Source organism: Lipotes vexillifer, unplaced genomic scaffold, assembly GCF_000442215.2.
Source record: "Lipotes vexillifer unplaced genomic scaffold, Lipotes_vexillifer_v1.1 scaffold437, whole genome shotgun sequence".
Classification (NCBI taxonomy): Eukaryota; Metazoa; Chordata; class Mammalia; order Artiodactyla; family Lipotidae; genus Lipotes; species Lipotes vexillifer.
In genome coordinates this window covers 1,133,391-1,151,888 of record NW_006785990.1, presented here as the reverse complement: position 1 = coordinate 1,151,888, position 18,498 = coordinate 1,133,391, and the positions used below count along the sequence as shown (strand labels likewise).

At 55.3% G+C, this 18,498-nt stretch overlaps 1 protein-coding gene across 7 annotated transcripts in view; it reads right to left on the bottom strand.

The window, feature by feature from the left end:
- The window catches only part of LDB3 (LIM domain binding 3), a 57,258-nt gene that overhangs the window by 21,310 nt on the left and 17,450 nt on the right, over positions 1-18,498 (bottom strand). For 3 of the 7 annotated variants that reach the window (XM_007458354.1, XM_007458355.1, XM_007458356.1), the window contains 2 exons: positions 13,680-13,849; positions 13,148-13,184 (listed from right to left, as the gene is read on the bottom strand). In XM_007458354.1, the coding sequence (XP_007458416.1) occupies positions 13,148-13,184; positions 13,680-13,849 (207 nt within the window). Of the gene's footprint in view, positions 1-675; positions 859-6,352; positions 7,141-13,147; positions 13,185-13,679; positions 13,850-18,498 lie in introns of those variants that run through there. The other 4 variants (XM_007458357.1, XM_007458359.1, XM_007458358.1 and 1 more) reach the window with 4 other exon arrangements.

Here is an 18,498-nt window from a genome sequence, read left to right as displayed (position 1 = left end):
CAGGAATGCAGTAACCTGCAATACTTGAGAGCATATTATGTGCTAGGTGTTTTATGTACACTTTTTCTATCCTGACCTTATAAAATAGGCATTGCATTAATGCCTTAGCAGATGAGGAAACTGAGGTTCAGAGGAGTTACGTCACTTTCTGAAGGTTAGAGACAGTAAGTGGTATAGCAGAGATGTAAATCCCACTCCATCAGGTGCCTCTGGAGTTAGCATGCTTCTCCATCAAAAGAAGGCAAGGTAGTTGCTAAATATCTGCCCAAATCTGACCCGCCTTCAGTGGGTTACCACAGCCTCCTCCACAGAGGCCTCCTTGATTTCCTTTCTTTCTCTGTAATCCCAGCTCCAGGAACACGGACTTTCCACACAGTCTCCCTTCGTTATTTAACTTTGTATGTGTGTGTGTGACTTTCCCCTTTCTCCCTAGAGCATGTGCCCCTGGGGCAGGGTGACACGTCCCAGTGCGCTTCCCTGAAATGCACCTCCAGTTTCCCCTTCACTCTCAGCACCAAGCAGTGCAGAGCCTTGGCGTCCCCAGGGCCCTGGGGTCCTAACCACTTTGGATGGACCTTTCTGAGGGCCCAACACAGCTGCCAACAGATGGACCCGGAGGAGGCCTTTCCTGCCTCCCTTCCCCGCAGTCAGGGCTGGCACCTGTGGGCCAGTTACCTTGGACTGTCCTCAGGGCTTGAGGCAGGGGCTGCGGCAGAGGCGGTGGCAGCATGGGCAGCGGCTGTGGCCAGGGGTGGCGAGGCTGCGCTGGGAGAGGCAGCAGCAGGCGGCTGGGCAGAAGCGGGCAGCAGCGGGGTGGTGGCCTGGCTGGTGCACACTGGAGCATGCTCAATGGGGGTGCTGATGAGGCGGACCGAGAAAGACAACAGGTCAAGGGCGCCCCTCTGCTGGGGGGCGGTGGCTGCAGAAGAGGCAGGCTGGGCGGAAGGTACCAGCCTTACTGCCAACAGAGCAGGATCTTCCAGAAGTCCTGTCCCCAGGCTCAGGGAAAGAATACCCCCACCCAGGACCCCAGGATGGAAGGGCTTAGACCACAGGGAGATCACAGTAACATCAAAAATATTTTCAAGCCTAGTGAGATTCCCCTGCCTCCCATTTTTGTGTATTTCCTAATTTGTCTTTCTCAGCGTGGACTATAAAAACAGTGCGGTCAAAAAGTAGTCTAAATTATCACACAAGGTTTCTCCCCCATCCTGTTTTCCTTTCTTTCACCCTTCCTCATTTAGTCAGAGGCATGCATTGCCTTTGAGAAGGGATGATATAATGAAAAAAGCAGAGGTAAGATATTTTGTTGTCAAGGGCTTAAGCTCTGAAGTTGTGACAGCCTGGGCTTTAGGCTGCGAAGCACTCAGGGCACTGATGATACATTTGGAAGATGGGTGAAAGCTACCATGCCAGACAGATCAAGGTCATCTGGACCAGAAAGGGGGCAACGTGGCATGAGGGATTCGAGAATAGAGGCAGCTGTGCCCGTTTTCTGGGCAAACCCTGGGGAAGTGGCAGGACCCCAGGGTCCCCTATGCCCAGGCCCATGGTGAAGGGGCAGGCAGGCCTGAGGCAGCCCAAAGACCTGTAGGCCATCCTGTGGCCTGGGGGTTGTAGACGGTTTCCCACACACCTGAGAGTGACACGGACGTGGCCCTGAGCGCCTGCACATCTGAAAGTCCCTGTACTTGGGAACATGAGAGGTGACTGTTCTGCCAGTGTGGACCAGTGTGACCAGAAGGATGGAGATACCCCAGCAGATGCCAGCACAGGTAGACCACGATCAAGGACCAGGTGCCCAGACGCCCCACCCCACCCTCCTTGGCATTCTGCAAGCCCCTCTTCCCCCAAACCACCCCAGACAAGAGGAGCATCAGAGCCTGGGTTGATGAGATTAGATTTCGGCCACCTGTGAAATGAGGGCGGGAATAAAAATTAAATTATAGGAAAGCAAAGAAATGTACATGGGTTGTTGGACTAAGATATGTCTGTACTTGTTACAATGGCGACAGGATACTGCAACTCCTATAGGTGGGAATGATTTTCCTTATGCTATGAAATTCAATTACTGACCTCCTACTATGTGCCAGGCCTATGTCTTTAATCCTCACAAAAACCCTCTGGTGTGGGTATTGTCAATTCTTTTTAATAGGTGAAGGAATGGAGACTGAGAGAATTGAATTGCTCGAGCTCCTAGAACTTTTCGGTAGTGATAGCGGGCTCTGACTGAGGCACGTGGATTTGAAGCCTTACCTAGTACCTCAAGTGGTCGCTCATACAGGAACAAAGAACCTTCTTCATGCACTCAGTCAAGTAGAATCTTTCCCCAACAAAAGGCTCTATTCTTATTTGGAATAATTAGAATAATCCCCTTCCCTCTCTGAGTGCTTACCATACGCCAGGCCTTGCACTAAACAGCTGTATAAGCGGCGCCCCATTACTCCATTTGATCTTTTCAACCTCACTGGGCGATTGGTATCAAGATCCTCATTTTACAGATGAGGAACCTGAGGTCCAGAAAGATTGAATCTCTGCTAAAACATCACATTGCTACCAACTGGCAGAGAGAGGCGTGATCGCTAACCACTATACCACTTCTCAGACTTTAATGTGCAGGCAAATTGCCTGGGAATCTTGTTAAAATGCAGTTTCTGGCCCAGGGATGGGGTGGGGCTGAGAGTCTACATTTCTGACAAGCTCTCAGGTGACGCTGATGCTGCTGGTCCGTGGACCACACTTTGGGTACCAAGGTACTACAAAGGTCTGTCCCAGGTAGGGATGCCAGGGGGCCATGAGCTATTTACCAAAGCATCACGACGTGCTTTCCTCCATCCAGTGAAGTGTATGGTAGAGAAAGGCATGAAATAGCATGAGAGGCTCAGGCAAGAAGAGGACTGGAGGAGAGACAAGGCTGAGCTGACTGCCTCAGGGGAGGGCGCACCATTCTTCTCTGTGACTGCACAGGAAGCATCCAGGGTGGACAAGGGCAGTGGCCGTGCCCTGTGCAGCTCTTTCCCAGCTTAGTGGTTCAGAGAGGAAGCCTTGGACAGCCCAGCTCTTAGGCCTGTGGTGGTACCCAGCCCTGGCCCTTCCATGAGGCCACTTCCTCACCCTTCATGAAAGAACCCGGCTTCCGGAAGCCATGCCTGTGAAGCGGCCGCCTCAGAGAAACAGTTGCAGGTCCTGACACCATACTGCTGAACTGGCTGCTCAGAGCCCCATGGCATGGACACGTATGGCCTGGGAGAGCTCCGCCTGACAGAGGACACCCCTCTCCTTTATCTCTTTCTCCCTGACACTGCCACATGCTTCCAGTGGGCTTCTGGGAATTGAGGACAGCAGTGATGAAAATACGCAGGCTGGGGAAAGTATTCTGCAGGGCAAATAGGAAACTGGCTTTGCCTGTCCCCTGTGCTCCAATTCCCTGTCAGACCAGCTTACCTGCGGCTCTCCCCAGGCATAGCTCCACGTGAACCCTGGATTCTGTGGGGTGAAGTTGGGGCTGGATGTGACCCTAGGAAAACTCATCATCTACCATAGGGCAGGACCAAGGACATGCACGTGAGCCTGCTGCTCGGGGTTTTGGCTGAGGGGCATCCTATCTAGGACCGCTGTCTGCAGACACCAAGCAACCAGGGCCTAGAGGAGGTAGGAGTGGCACTGAAGAGCATCCTGAAGGATCTTGGGTTCTTTTCCAGGTCAGCTCCTGCCTGAAGTTCCCTGAGCCCCCAGAAACCCCAAAGAGGGGGTGGTGTCTCAGAAAGCAAGCACTGCAGAGAACTTACTAGACCCAGGCTTCAGTCCTAAAGACAGTACCCGTTAGATCACCCCAACCTGGTCTAGGACTCTATAGCTGCCTCCTGCCTTGGCCATAATTCACCTTAAACATCTAAGCAAAAACCAACCCAAAACAACTATATTAACTGCTGGTGGCTGCATGGGGAGGGTGTGGCCAAAGGAGAAACATAGCCTGGCTCCAGTCCCCTTTTCAGCCCATCCCTCTACCCAGCTGGCATCAGGGTGCAGTGTGCTAACCCTATTGTGGTAGCCTTTGGTTATGCTCTTACTGATGACAATGGTACTATGTATGGAAAGGATAGGGATGGTGTTGATTTGATGGTGGTGGTGCTGGGCCTGGGGGTTTGTAGTCATTGGGCTCAGCCTGGAAATGTTGACGATGGTGGAGGTGCTGTGACTGATGGTTCTGGGCGCTGTTTGCCATTACTGGGGTGATGATGGAGAATGGAATATGAACATCTCCGTTGATTGGATGATAATAGAATGCCAGTCAAGTGGTTGGTCTTAAAATTGTTCATGCTGCCACCCGCCTACCTAGCATTCCACCTTGCAGCCTGATGACTGTTGCTCAGGGCAGCCCTGACCATGTCACTTTGTAGCTGGGCTGTTGCCCTGCATGACTCCAGGGGCCACACTGACACTGTGGTCTAGGTGATGACACCCCTCAAGAACTGTGCGGTCTGCAACGATCCCCACAGGCTGTAGTGTGACTGGTGCCCTGCAGCTTTCACTAGTTCCACATTGTGTTGGAATACGGTCAAAATCCAGAGCCTGGCATTTCAGCTCCAGACCGCTACTAACCGTAACATCCTCAGCACGCCCTCCATTCCAGCCAAAATGATTAAGTCAGGGTTCTGGGACACTGACCCGGCACCTCTGCTCTGTCTGCTTAGAGTACCCGTGCAGCCTTCCGTAACTGCACGAGCCCCACTCCTAACTGTTCCCGAAGATCAAGCACACAGACCCCTACTTCCAGGAAGCCTTCTCTGATCCTCCAGTCGGAGGAGCGCTCCCTGTCTCTGGACCTCACATGATCAGCCTTGCATTACGGTCAGCCACAATCACATCAGCTCTTTCTGATTCCTTCTGCACCTACAGCAGCTAGGCACAGTGCCTTGACTAATGCCCATGGACACAGAATGCTGAATGAGGACATCTCTCCTATTTACTCCAGAGGGCTTTACACAGACCCCTGGCCTGGGGCCACCCAAGGTGCTGCATGCAGCGGCCTGGGGTCACTGGGGAGGCACCAGGCAGGCTGGAAAGCAAACGATCAGGTGGATCCAAGAGGGCTCCGACAGGCCAGGGGGATGGTGACAGGGGATGGGGAGGCCACCAGCTCCGATGGATTGGCTCAGGTCCTCTGCCAGCCTTAGGACACCCACTACCTGGGGCCTCTCTCTCTGTCTGGCAGCCCCCAACCCCCAACCTACCCTTGGCCTCGGAACTCCTCGATAAAAGGTCAGCTAAATGTGAGTGTGCTCCAGGATGCCTAGATGCAGGCATAAGCACCACCACCCCCGCCACCTCCCCAGTTGATCCCCTAGCCAGCCTGCCTCGCCTGGTCTTCGCCTTGGCCCTGGAGTCAGACTGCTAGAGGCAGGAAGAGACGGGAGGCCAAGGTGGAACAGGTTGGTGGGGGGCTTTGGGGAGCATCTCAAGGTGGTAGGCAGGACAGAACAGTCTCCCTGGCCAGCTCTTCCAGACGGGATTGCCAAGGTCCCCAGGGTGAGAAAGAGAGCCTGTGCCCAGGCAGCGGGATGGGCACGAGGCTGTGGCCCAGTCTAGCCCCAGGGGTGGTGAGGGAGCCCTGAGGGATGGGCCTCAGCATCTGTCATTATTCGCCAAGTGCCGACGATCTCATGTTCTCAGCTTGTGGTTCCCCCAGTCAGGGGTGAGGCTGATGGGCAGACCGGTGGGTGGGGAAGACATAAGCCTGCCAGCCCGGCCCTTCCCAAACACTCAGGACCAGGACAAGGCCATAGGTGTGTGGAGGCCAGGAGCAAGGGCCTTCTCCTTCCTGCCACCTGAGCAAGACTCCACCAGGCACACCTCCCAGCTCCTCTCCTCTGAGCCGGGGCCCAGCCCACGGAGGAACCCCAGGATTTCTCCTGTGAGCCGCTCCTTAGTTCAGGTGTGTCTCCCTCCTGGACCAGGGCTGAGCGTGAGCAGTGCCTTCCTGGGCCAGGGGCTGTGGCACACTTTCTGATGGGAGGGAGGGATGGCTCGGCCTGCTGGCTGTGGCTGGGTATGGGATGCGAGGCGTGAGCATTCAGATCCCACTCCTCTGTCCACGCACACGCTACCCCGAAGGAGGCTAAGGCTGCCCACCAGCCCGCAGAACAGATTCTCACCTGCCGTCCTCTCTGCCTGCACCCTGCAGCCCTGGGCAGGGCCCTAGGGGCAGGAAAACAGTGGTGGGCAGAGCTCACCAGGTCCCAGCCCTGGCGGGCACTGCCCCTGCACCTCTTCTGTAGGTACCTATCCTCTCCCCGTCTCAGACCTGCCCGCTTTGGTGACATGCGCACAGGCACAGCAGGACTGGGGCTGGTTTGGTTCATTTCAAATCCTCTTTATTTCAGAATGAGCACGCTTATATGTACAGGAGAGAGAACTAGGGAGCCAGCACACACAGCACAGAGAGGAGAACACTTGCTCCAATCTCACCACGGCCAGGAAGGGCCTCTACCTCATCCACCCTGGGGCCTCCTCTTCCTCTATAGGGAGCCCTGTCCTGGGCTGCCTGGGCTCCAGAGGGCACAAAGGAGTGAGGGGGACCGGGGAATTGGCCTCTTCTCAGGACCCTGATCTATGGGCAGCTTGTTCCAGGATGGCACTAGGCCAGGCTGCCCCTCCCAGGAGCTGAGGTTGGTGGGAAATGGACCAGTGACACATTCCGTTTCCCTTGGTTCTGGGGTGTTCTGCCAGCAAACCCCATCACGTTCGCTCTGATCTACAGGAAGGTCCTGTACAGGGGAGCAGAGGCTTGGGCTATCTGGGGGGCAGTGAGGGTTGCACTGAAGGGTGGGGGTAGAGTGGGTGCAGTGCTGCGTGGGGCTGGGCCTCGGCCATCAGCTCTAGGGCGGGCAGAGAGCACAACTGCTGCAGGTGACTAGCGAAGGTGCCCCCCAGCACAGCTATACATTCTCAAGCATCACCGTGGGGCTCACATGCCAGATCTGTGTGGGGGGAAGGAGGGAGGGGGTCCGGCCTGAGAGGGGTGAGGGGCTCCAGACAGCCTTTTAGCTTTTAACATTAAGGATTTGGGCTGAAAGGCCATGGTGCCAGTTGCGCAATTTGGCAAAACGTGGGCTGTTACGTTCCGTTTCAAACCTTTCCCTGTGGCACAAAGAGAGAAACAGAGAGACAGAGACAGAGAGAGAGAAAGGGAGAAAGAAAGGGGTTAGCGGGTGTGTCCGCCATCACCCTGTCTGAGAGCTGGGGCAGAGGGCATGGGAGGGAGGAAGGGATTCAGCTTAGAGAGGCTTTGCCACCCAGGGGGTACTTTCCAGGGGGTCAGGCAGAGTCGCAAGGACCAGGATGGAGGGACTGAGGTTCCCGACTTGAGTGAGCCATGGAGAAGGGGCCTGGCTAAAGAGTCTGAGGGCAGGCTGGGCAAATGGGGGGGTCTCTGGGTTCTCCCTGGCCCATGTGGTTAGGGCTGGGCAGGGCTGCTTTGGCTGTGGGCTCTCGGGACTGAACCCCATAGGCAGGCGAGCCTTGCATGGTCTCTGTCCCCTAGCTGGGCATCAAGAAGGAAGAACGCCTGTCCCCATGATGAGGCTTGGTGAGCAGACCTGCCATCTCCCTGTGCTGCCCCAGTCTCTCCCAACCCTTTTCTGTCCCCAGAGAGAAGCCTTCAAACACCACTGACTGCCCCGCCCACCTAGGCCTGAGCATAGCCAGGCACACACGTGCAAACGCATACTCACAAGGCCACTGGCACACATACTGAGGGCCAGGACTTCCCGCCAGCAGGGCCTCTGGGGCTCAACCCACAGCCTGCTCAGCCGAGGGCATAGGACAAAGCAGGTAAGGAACGGCCAGACATGTAGAAATGGAGGAGAGAGTGTGCCTGGGGAAGGCCAGGGCCGCATATGCCAGAATCCTAGATCCTCCAGGCCAGAGGGGCCTCTAACATCCTCCAGAACAGAGGTGCAAATTGGTGGCCCAGGGGCCGCATCTAGCCACAAACGCAGTGTGTTTAACCTGGACAGTGTTGAAAACTCATTTAAAAAATTAATTGCTATAGCCAGATGATGGAATACTACTTGGCAATAAAAAGACATGAATGAACCATTGGTACACTCCAAAACTTGGATGAACCCCCAGAGAATTAGGCGGACTGAAAAAGCCCATCCCATAAAGTCTCAGGCTGTATGATTCCATTTGCATAACATCCTTGAAATGACAAAATTATAGAAACAGAGAACGGATAACAGGTTAGTGGCTGCTGTGGGTTAAGGACAGGGCGTGCGCAGTAGGGAGGTGGGTGTGGTATGAAAGGGCAACATGGGAAGATCCCGGGGTGATGGAAGTATTCTGCATTCGACTATATCAGTGTCAACACCCTGGTAGGGATATATTGTACTATCGTTTTGCCAAGACGCTACCATTGGGGGTAAAGGCTACATAGGATCTCTCTGTATTATTTCTTATAACTACATGCCAATCTGCAATTGTCTCAAGATGAATAGTTTAACAAACGAATTGCCAGCATATAAAAATCAGGAAGATCGGCTTTAGGTCTTTAAAAGTCAGAGGATGGGGCAATGCTGGTCTTACATTTCTATATGGTAACAGTCTTGTGTCCCCACACGTACACCTGGCCACCTTCCCACATCTGTATTACCTGACAGACTCTCCCCTATACCTTAAGTCCTGCATATGGGTCTCTGTGTAAGATCCTGTTTGACAAGAGGGGCCCCCTGCTAACATATTTGAAAACCACTGGTCCAAACTTGCCTAATACCAAGAAGAAGCCAAGGCCCAAACACATCACATGAATAGCCTAAAGCCACACGGAAACTCAGAGCAGAACCACGATCTAAGTGCCAGGCATCCCCTGCTACTGCCTCTCCTAGGTTGGGGAGAAGGGGCAATGACGGCAGAAGCCCAGGCCCTGCGGTGGAGCCCACATACCCCTGCAGACAGCACCACAGGTGGCAACAATGGACCAGCCCATAGAGACCACCCAGGACACAGAAGCGGCCAGTTTGCCCAGCCAGGCCCAAGCCTTTTTCATCAATGCTCCGTGACAGGGTCAGGAACAGTCCTGGAGAATCGGCGAGCGTAGTGAGTCTGCTCTGCTTGGAGCTCTTGGGAAATTCACAGCTAGCCAAAGAGAGCAGCAAGAAGAGGGAGGAAGAGAAGAGACGGGAGGAGACTGGAGAGTGGGTGAAAGAGAAAGGGAGGGAGGTCCCAGGACACAAACGAGGGCTGCTCAGGTGACCCCAGGGCTGTCCTGGTCTGTCCAGTTGTGAATTTTGAACTTGCTAGGCTGGCAGAACACCAAAGACTGAAAATCCACGAAACTCTCGCTACCAGCCCTGAGCTGCGCCAGCACCAGGAGAGTCTGCCCGTGAGCCGGGACAGAGCTGAGCGTGCACAGGGATGAAGGAGGACACCGACATGCCCAGGGAGGCTGCAGGGGGAGGAGGGGAAACCGGTGAGTCCTGGTGCTCTGTTAGAAGTGGGGGTGGGGTGGAGAGGAAACAGAACCTTGGACGGTTGCACGTCGGAGAAGGGACTTCAGAGGGTTTTTACATTGTTTGCGGATGCACTGTTGTACAACGCAACCCTCACCTTCAGCTCCTCTGGGAACTGGTCACTAAAATCAACATTTTTCCTTAATGCTTGGGGACCAGGAAGAGATGCGGAGTTCTTTACTGAGGTGAGCATTATGTAGACACAGAGACTGAATGTGTAGACAGCGGCACCACAAGGTGGGGGCCAGGAGATGCCTGAGTTACACGCCGGGGCCCTCCAGGATGGTTACGCCCAAGCAGTGGGATTCAGATACCTTGCAGATTCAAGCCCTGCCTAGGATGAAGCTAGGCTTGCCTGTATTCCCACCCCTGTCAGGGCCGCCCAACGTGGACCGAAACTTCTGAGCCATCTGGGCCCTGGAACGCCTTCCGGAAGTCAGACAGAAGCCGCGGTGACCTCTCTGAGATTAGAGGCTCAGCTTTGGATGGGGTTCTGCTACTTCAGGTGAAGGCTGGGAGCCATCTTGTACCCATGTTGAACCTGGCAGTAGGCTGGTGTTTAAGCCCACCTGGACAGTTTGCTAAGGTGCTGGGTCTTTCCTGGGAGGTGAGCCAAGTCTGCACTGATGCCTTGACTGTTCAGGGCCTCCCCTGCCTCCCTTGTAAAGATAGAGTCCCTGGAGATTAGGCCAGCAGGTGGGTACTAGAGCCTCGGAGGGAAGCTACTTGCTACTAGATACAGAGACAGCGTCACAGTGCCAGGAGCCAGGGCCGGAGAGGAGGGGAGGGGAGGGCAGGGCAGGGCTGAGCTGCTCTGGGACTCTGCAGGGGCAGGCCTCGGAGGTGGAGCAGTGACAGGTGAGGGGCAAGTTTGCAGGGTCCTCTAACTTGCAGATTACTACTGCCCTTGAGGCCACCAGTGCCCTTCCTGGTACAGAACACCTGGCATCCCTGCCAGCTTTCCCAGCACACAGCAACAGGAAGGAAAAAGCGCCCCAGCAGATGTATAAGCCTGTATAGGCTGCCACAGTGCCCAGGTTGCTGGGCACTGGGTTTGGCAAACTCAGGCCGTGCCGGAGTGAGCTACCTGGAAGCAGGGTGCACTGAAGCCTCTCTGGGGAGGTGCGGCCTTCGTGAGAGACCCTCAGATTCCCCACCGCGAGTCAGGCTAAACCGGGAGGGGGAAGGGCAGAGGCCGTGTCTGCCCTCAGCCAAAAAGATGGATCTGAGGGTGCAGATTCCAACTTGGAGGGGGGACAGATATCAGTGGGGCTCAGATCCCCAGGGAGCAAGATCCCTAACCAGCCTGGGCCCAGGGCGGGGGTAAGTGTGTTCCCTTCTGTTCAGATGGCCACTCGGATGAGTCTGTGACCCCACCCGTGACCAGTGGCCAGTTGCTACTTCGGGCATTAATCACAAACAGAACTGAACCACTGGACCCACTGGACCCCCCACCTCTCACTTCTGGGCCACAGGCTGCTTGGGATTCAGGGAAATAAAAACACCTACCTTCCTCCTGTGGCCATGGAAAGAATGGGCATTTTAGGAGAGGCCATGAAGACAGCCTTCCAGAAATTAAAGTCAGAAAAAAAGAAGGGCAGCAGGCTTAGGCCCCTCCAGTCCTGGGCAGAAGGCTTGCTGGTTGCCTCAGAGCCTACACTGCAGGGCCAGAGACCCCAGAGGGAGGGGCTGACAGTGGCACAGGACCTTGGCGGGGTGGGGTGGGGGAGCTGCTTTCTCAGGATGGGGGCCTGAACGGAGGGAGGGAGCAGGCTAGAGTTTCTTCTCGGCGCCCCCTTTCCAGCTCTCCCTCCAGCAAAACCTGCAGGGGCTGGGGGAGAGACTCCAAGACCTGCGGCAGAGTTTTCAAGACCCCCTGCCTTCTGCTGGGATCTGAATGGAGCTAGTGGGCAGTTAGGCCCCGGGGGGAGAGGGCCTACAGGACCAGGCCGAACAAGCCCCAAGAGATGCTTTTGAAAGGAGGGAAAGGGAAGGCCAACGCCAAGGCCTGCAGACCACCCTTGATACTGCCTTTTGTGTTCTCACTCAATAACTTCACAGAGCCTGCAAATATTCCAGGGAAAATATGGAAGACAAAGGTTCCCTGTAATCTACCTCCACCAGTACCCTTCCACCTTCTAAACAGTGTCTGGTTACTGAGATGCGAACTTAGAGTGACGGGTGGGAGAAACATAAAGTAACCAGAAGGACTGAGAGTGGGTGACGGCGGCTGGAAAAAAAAGTGCAGAGGCCCCTGCTGGCTTCCTGATGGAAGGGACCTGGAGATCTCTAAGCGGTTTGCTATGGGGTATGTACTGTAAAGCCCCTCCATCAAATCTTCAGTAAAGACTACATTGCCCACTGGAGCATCTCTGTGAGTGGCTCCGAAGAGGAGGTGAGACAAACACAGAAATGGCGCAGGAGCAGAGGAGCACAGGATGGGGAGAGCCGACAGCTTAGTCACGCCTCCTATAGCTCCATACTACCATTTGCACTAAATCAAACACCATCGCATTTCAGGCTTTTTACAGACACGCTGCAGGCACCGACACGTTAAGAACCACCACTGGAACCGCATGCCACTATTAGCAGGCCAGGGAGGACCACACTTCCGGATTGGATGCCCTGGCCAAAGAGTGGGAGCCACTTCAGTTGGCAGCAATAGAGGTTCAAAAAGAAAATCCACATCAACTCAAGCTGACCCCAGAGTCCCACTCTCCACACAGTCCTGTGGCCACCACACACTGGTTAGCAAGAACAGAAAGCTTGGCCCAGGGTGGAAAGGCACCTCTGGGCCCCAGCCCCTCACACGGAGGCCATCACAGGATGTGCTGGCCCAAGGCAGACTCTCCCAGGAAGGACATGCAGATGACACATTTGCTTCCAGAAGTGTAAGCACAATCACACTGGGCCTCATGCCTCCCCATGGAAGGCCCTGGCGGGTTCCAATGGGTTCCAGGGCAGTGTGCCCCCATCATGCACAGGGCCATGAGCACCTGACAGGCCAAAGGTGTCAGGCCGGTGGCTGGGGCCTCAGGCCTGCCACCATCGGGGAGACCATACTCCGAGACACCTAGCCCTGCACAAGCCACTCCTCATACCCAGGGCTTTGCTTCCTTGCAGCAGCTGTGGTGCTTTGAGCAATTTGTGGAACTGATACCTCAACATGGGTATGGAGAGTTGAGTCCAAGGGTCAGTCACCCCCGCCCAGCATGGCCCTCTGCGTGCCTGCTTCCCAGTGCCTACCCTTCAGACTCACAGGGGACAGGCCCTGAGATGAGTGGGCAGGCCAGGCAGCCTGCCCGGTGCCTCACAGGGAGAGATGCCCTCATTCTCAACAGCCCAGCAAAGGCCAAAGCAGCCCTGCCCGCTGCCCAGGGACAGAGCCGGGAGAGCCCAGAGTCCTCGTTCGTGCAGCCCGGGCCCAGGGGATAGAGACTCAGCTCCAGGCACCCACCTCACTGACCCGGGATGCACGCCCCAAGCCAGCATCTGCCGGAGCCCTTCAGGGGTCGGGAGTTTCCAAATGCATTAACTTGAGACGTTCCTTCCATGAGTCGTTTGACCTAGGGGCTGCCCTGGGAGGGAGGGGATCAGAACGGGCAAAAAGGCCACAGAGCCTGAGTCCAGGCACTTACCTTGACCTTCGCAAAGCTTCCTCATCAGGGTCTTGCACTGTGGGCAGAAGTTGCAGGTCAGGAGGCATCACAGGGAACATCAGGAAGAAAAGCTACTAGAGCTCGGTGGGCACGGAGTCCCCACCCATGATGGGACAGTTATTGCTCCCTACCTGTGACCTCTGGAGAGAAAAGGCTGTGTGCTGGGCACAGGGCAGGGGGAGAAAGGGGGCATGAGAGGAAGAGGCGCAGGTGGGAGGGAGCAGCCAGAGGCGTGGCCTGCAAAGTCCTCCCATCCCAATCCGGAAAGCACCACAGCCAGTCCGCTGCCCACCGCTGGAGTCCAGGAGCCCAGCAGCAGGCTGATGTCACTGTGCCTGCCCCAGGGACCCAGAAGGGGCGCAGCAGGCTGCTAACTATCTATCGAGGCCAGCTCATCTTCAAGGGTGGGGGGCTCGACTCCCCGGCTTCCGTGGGACTGTGGAGTAGGGCCCAGGACCCTCGCTGGCCCTTCATCGTCGCCCCTTCCTGCCACCCCACAGCCCTCCCTTACTATATTCTGTCCCCGTCATCTGGGCCAGGATGCGGAAGGAGCGAGACTGCAGGCTGGAGGAGCGGCGGGCCCAGTCGTCAGCCTCGTCTTCCGGCTTGTTCTGGTTCTTAATCACAGCCTGATACACAGGAGAGGTGCTGTCTACGGTGAGGTCTTTGACAGGAAGGCTCCTGAAATGCAGAGAGAGGCCATGGGCAAGGGCAGGGCTGGAAGCCTGCCCCCGACCTCTGCACCTCCCCCTGGTGCACCCCCCGTGCATGTGGGTAACCCCTACTTGTCTGGATCCACCATGCCCTTCTGAGAGCCTGAAACAAGGGCTTGACCTGGGTCCTCAGTGCTCAGGGTGGTCACAGCGAGACAGTGAATTCCGCTCACGGAGGGTCAGGAGGCTCAGACCCTCCTGCCAGTACCCCCTCCCCCAGGCTAACTCTAGACACAGGCCTGAAGACACCCGCCCCCAGGAGCTGTATCTCCTTTAAGGAAAGAAGAGGCAGAAGAGGTCTTCTGGAAGTAATTTCAACCTCCCTGAGCAGGTCCTGAGTTTGGGGCTGGGTGAGGACAGCCCATTTGGGGGACTCAGAGGCTTCCTCATGGTCAGTCCCTTGGCCTCCTCAAAGCTTGGGATCCAAACAGGGAGCCCCCAATGGCATGACTGCCCTGGAGGAGGACTGTGGGCTCCCACTCTACAAAGACAGGGAAGCTCGGTGAGGAGGCGGTTGGAGAAACAAGGCAATCAGGCCCCTAAAGCCTGGCATCACCCACGGATAGCGCAGTTTCTCGCCCGAGGGAACTGGGTGTAGTGCTGCAGGGAGGGTCACTAGTCCTCTGCCCCAGGGCAGCACAGCTTTTTGAGGGGGACCTGGTGACCTTCCCTTAGACTCCCAAGGTCTGGCACATGGTAGGTGCTCAAAACGTAGTTGAATGAACAAATCCTAGATCAGAATCAGAAGGGACCCCAGAGCCCCTTGAGTCCAGGGTCTCTCAGCCCAGATCAGACTTCAGGGCAAGATACATTAAAAGCTTTATGGATGACCACTCATCCCAACCAGGGAGGGCTGGGTAATCTAGGCTGCCCAGCCGGCCCTCTCAGCAGTCAGGGTGGGCTCAGGAGAAGCTCACAGCAATAACAGCCTGTCTCCCCAGCCTGTGGACCGGTGGCCCAGCCACCTCCTCTTACACATGCCAAAACTGAGGTCCAGAGAGGCTAGCCGACTAGCTCCAGGTTACGTCACGTAGGGGCCCCACTGAGTTAGAACCCAGGCTTCCCAGCTCCCAGCTCAGCATCCTTTCCATCAGACCCTCTGCAGTGACAGGGCTCATGAAGGCTACTTCTGCCCACTGGGGACTTGCACACCCCAGATGTTCCACATCTGGAGACATGGCCCAGCACAGACACTCCCCCTGTCCAGCATCGCCCTGCCTGCTGCTATGACTGCCTCTACCTGCCCTTGCTCCCTCGAGGGCTGGCTAGCTGGAGAAGGGACCTCCCCAGTGCCCCTGTCTTCTACCCTCTCTGCAAGGAGCTGGACAGAAGAATTGGCCTAGTCTCTCAGGATTGGTCCCCTAAGTCAGCTCAGGGTGGGCTATGAGAGCAGAGGTGGAGAAAGGTGATGGAAGGCGACTCACCAAGGTTGGGTGGAGCTACCCCTACTTTCCTCAAGGCTTCGCCCTGGCCTGGAAAGCTACAGGCCTGTCAGCCTGTGGCTGGGATCAGATAGGGAAGACCAGGGGGTGGATGAGAGGCTGGGATCTCGCTGGAGAGGTCGTTTCTGGCATAGGGAGGAGCCTTAAGGGGTCCTGAAGCCGATGGAAGGCACTGGCTGCCACTTCCCTGGAACATGCCCTTGAGGTGCTCCCTGTTCCTTCCACATCTCCAAGGGCTCAAGAAAGTAAACCCCAGGAGTGAGTCCCTTGGGAGTCACATTGTTGACTTCCCTTCCCACAATGCTGTGCAAAGACCAGGGACTTGCGGTGCTGTCGCAACAGACACCGGGAACCAGACGAAGGAACTGCTGTGCCTTTTGAGAATCTGGGGCTCAGGAAGAATATATACAGAGAGGGGATAGAACAGGCCCTCCAGTTCTGGGACCCTGGGTCCGAGCCCACTCTCTGGAGCCACTCCAGCATGAACTTCTTGCCAACAAAAACACTCCATGGTCCCCGCAACATCAAGGTCACCGGTGGGCATTTACTCCACTGTACACTGCCCCCAAGTCTGACTCATCTTTCGTCTCTTATGGGTGGTCCTGGCAGGCGCTGGGTCCTCCAGATCCATCTTCCATGAGGATTTGGAGAATGGCCTCCAACAGACCCCCTTAGCATCCTCTCCCTGAATAATGGCCCCATGTGGATTCTGACATTAAGATCTATGCTGTCCCAGTGTAGACAAGAAAGGCTGGGGGGAGCCCCCGCAAAGCACAGCAAGGAGAACACGGGATACACCCCCAGCCAGTGTGGTGTCATTACTCTGATTTCTATGTCCATAGTGACATTATTTGGCGAAAACCCCAAAAGACAAGCACTTGCCTGTAGAGGCCGCGGGGCATGTCATTTACCTGTGAGGTGGGTGTGAGGAGGAACGTGGACAGAACCACTGTCCTCAGGCACGTCCCACCAAACCCACACACCATCCCGCAACCAGACAGACGGACGACGGAACAGATACTGTGGGGTCTACTTACGCCAGCGGTGACGCCCTGCCAAGCAGAGGAAAACCCAGCAGTGAGTGCATGTCCATCATGGGAGGGCGGGGGGAGGCGCATACACAAGGGAGCAGGGTTAGGATCAGAAATGAGTTATGGGGGAGTGGGGTGGATAAAGGAGGAAGAGAGAGAGAGACAAAAAGAAAACTGTCAGTGAGGAAGGAATCATGGAAATTAACAGCAGAAATGGAACACCTCATGGTAGACAAGGGCAGCGTTTACCCACTGGCACCACGACAGCATCAACCCAGCAGGGCTGAGTTAGAAGGAAAAGGAAGAATGTTGCTTCCCAGGCACGCAAGGGAGGGGAAAAGGATGGGAGGGGAGGGGAAAGGAAGGAGAAGCCTAGATTAGATCAACAGTGCATCATGTTAAAAAAATATATCATGGGGGGCCTAGAGGTAAAACCAAATGATTTGTAGTCTTTTCCCAAGGTGCAGAAAACATAAAGTTAGTGAACAGCAGTTCTTCCATTATCTTCCATTGTGCTTCCCTTTCCAATGTTACAGTTGTGGAGCACAGGCTCCAGACGCGCAGGCTCAGCGGCCATGGCTCACGGGCTCAGCCGCTTCGCGGCATGTGGGATCTTCCCGGACCAGGGCACGAACCCGTGTCCCCTGCATCGGCAGGCGGACTCTCAACCACTGCGCCACCAGGGAAGCCCGATGTTACCACTTTTAAGAGCACACCAAGGACACACGTGGCAAACATGTTAACAGGAAACCCCCGTTAACTCTTTGGCTTAATCAGGCAGCCCTGTCTTCCTGGGTACACACGAGCAACAGTTGTGTTTTTAAACTTGCATGGTCATATTTTCTGCTTTGAACGATGGGATTAAGTAAGTCAACCCTGCCCAGAGAATTCTGCAAAGAACTGCAGACCTGAGCCTGGCGGGTTTGACTCACGGCTCCAGGGCAAGCAACCATCCACCCCCTGGTGGCTCGAAGAAAGTACTGCGTGCCTGAGAGGGCCAGGCTCCTTTTGACCAGGAGCGCCAGTAAGTCCACACCACGTTCCATCCTTTGGCCTCTGGAACCTGCACTTTATAACCTGCACACTCGTCATGGCCACGAGGGCTGGGCTCTACAAAGGCCAAATGCTATAGGAGTTCTCCGGGACTTTTGAACGCCTCTATCCCTCTTACAACATCTGTTTTTCCTAGTTTTGGAAAAAAGGACAACCATCATTTTAAGATTTCTTGCCTTCAGTTGCTAGAGATTCTGACTCAGGGATAAGATGTTACCACAGAGATAATCAGTTCTGAAAGCCAATACTAACAGTATTTCCAAGTAGAATACAGTAAGGGACTCTGTGTGTGTGTGTGTGTGTGTGTGTGTGTGTGTGTGTGAAAGGAAGGAAGAGACACACAGAAACAGAAAAAGAGACAGAGAGATAGAGACAGAAAGAGAGACATACACGGTAAGAAAGAAATACGGAGAAGAAACAGAGACTAAGAGAAACAGAGACAGAAAGAAATTCTGAGAGGGAGAGAGGTCCACATTAATGTCTGTACTATTACCCGTTTCATCCACAAATGATTTGCATCCAACTATTTCCCTACTCAACCCTCAAGTTCTTCAACCATTGCTAACAAGCAAAGTCAGGAACCAAGGATGTCCTAAATCCCACTGCCCTGAGGCTGGGCTTCCCTGGGGCAAACAGGAGGAGGTGAGTGCTGGGTGCCTGCCCCCCCACCCCCGGCTCTGTGGCGGGGCTGACTGTCAACAGCACTGTGGATGGCTGGTCCGGAGGCCCCTTCCCAAACAAGAAACCCACTCGTGAATCTGAATTGCCCTCATCATTGGAAGAACACAGCAACTTCCCCCCAAAGAATGGCTTAGTTGTGAGGAGCTGAGGTATCCAGAATGTGACCCCGGTTAACAGGATTCCGGAAGTCTCTTTGTAAACCAGCCCCCTCATGGAGCCTGGGAAAATGCAGAGGCTGTGAAAAGCACATGCTGCATTTCTCCACCCTTCTCCTAAAGCTGACCATGAGATTGACTCTGAAGAGAGAACACCATGTTCTGGGAGGCCCCGGGCGAAGGCTGGCTCTCCTGCAAGGGCTGTACCCTGGGAGGATCAAGACGATGGAGGACAGCTGGTCCCGAAGCCCAAAG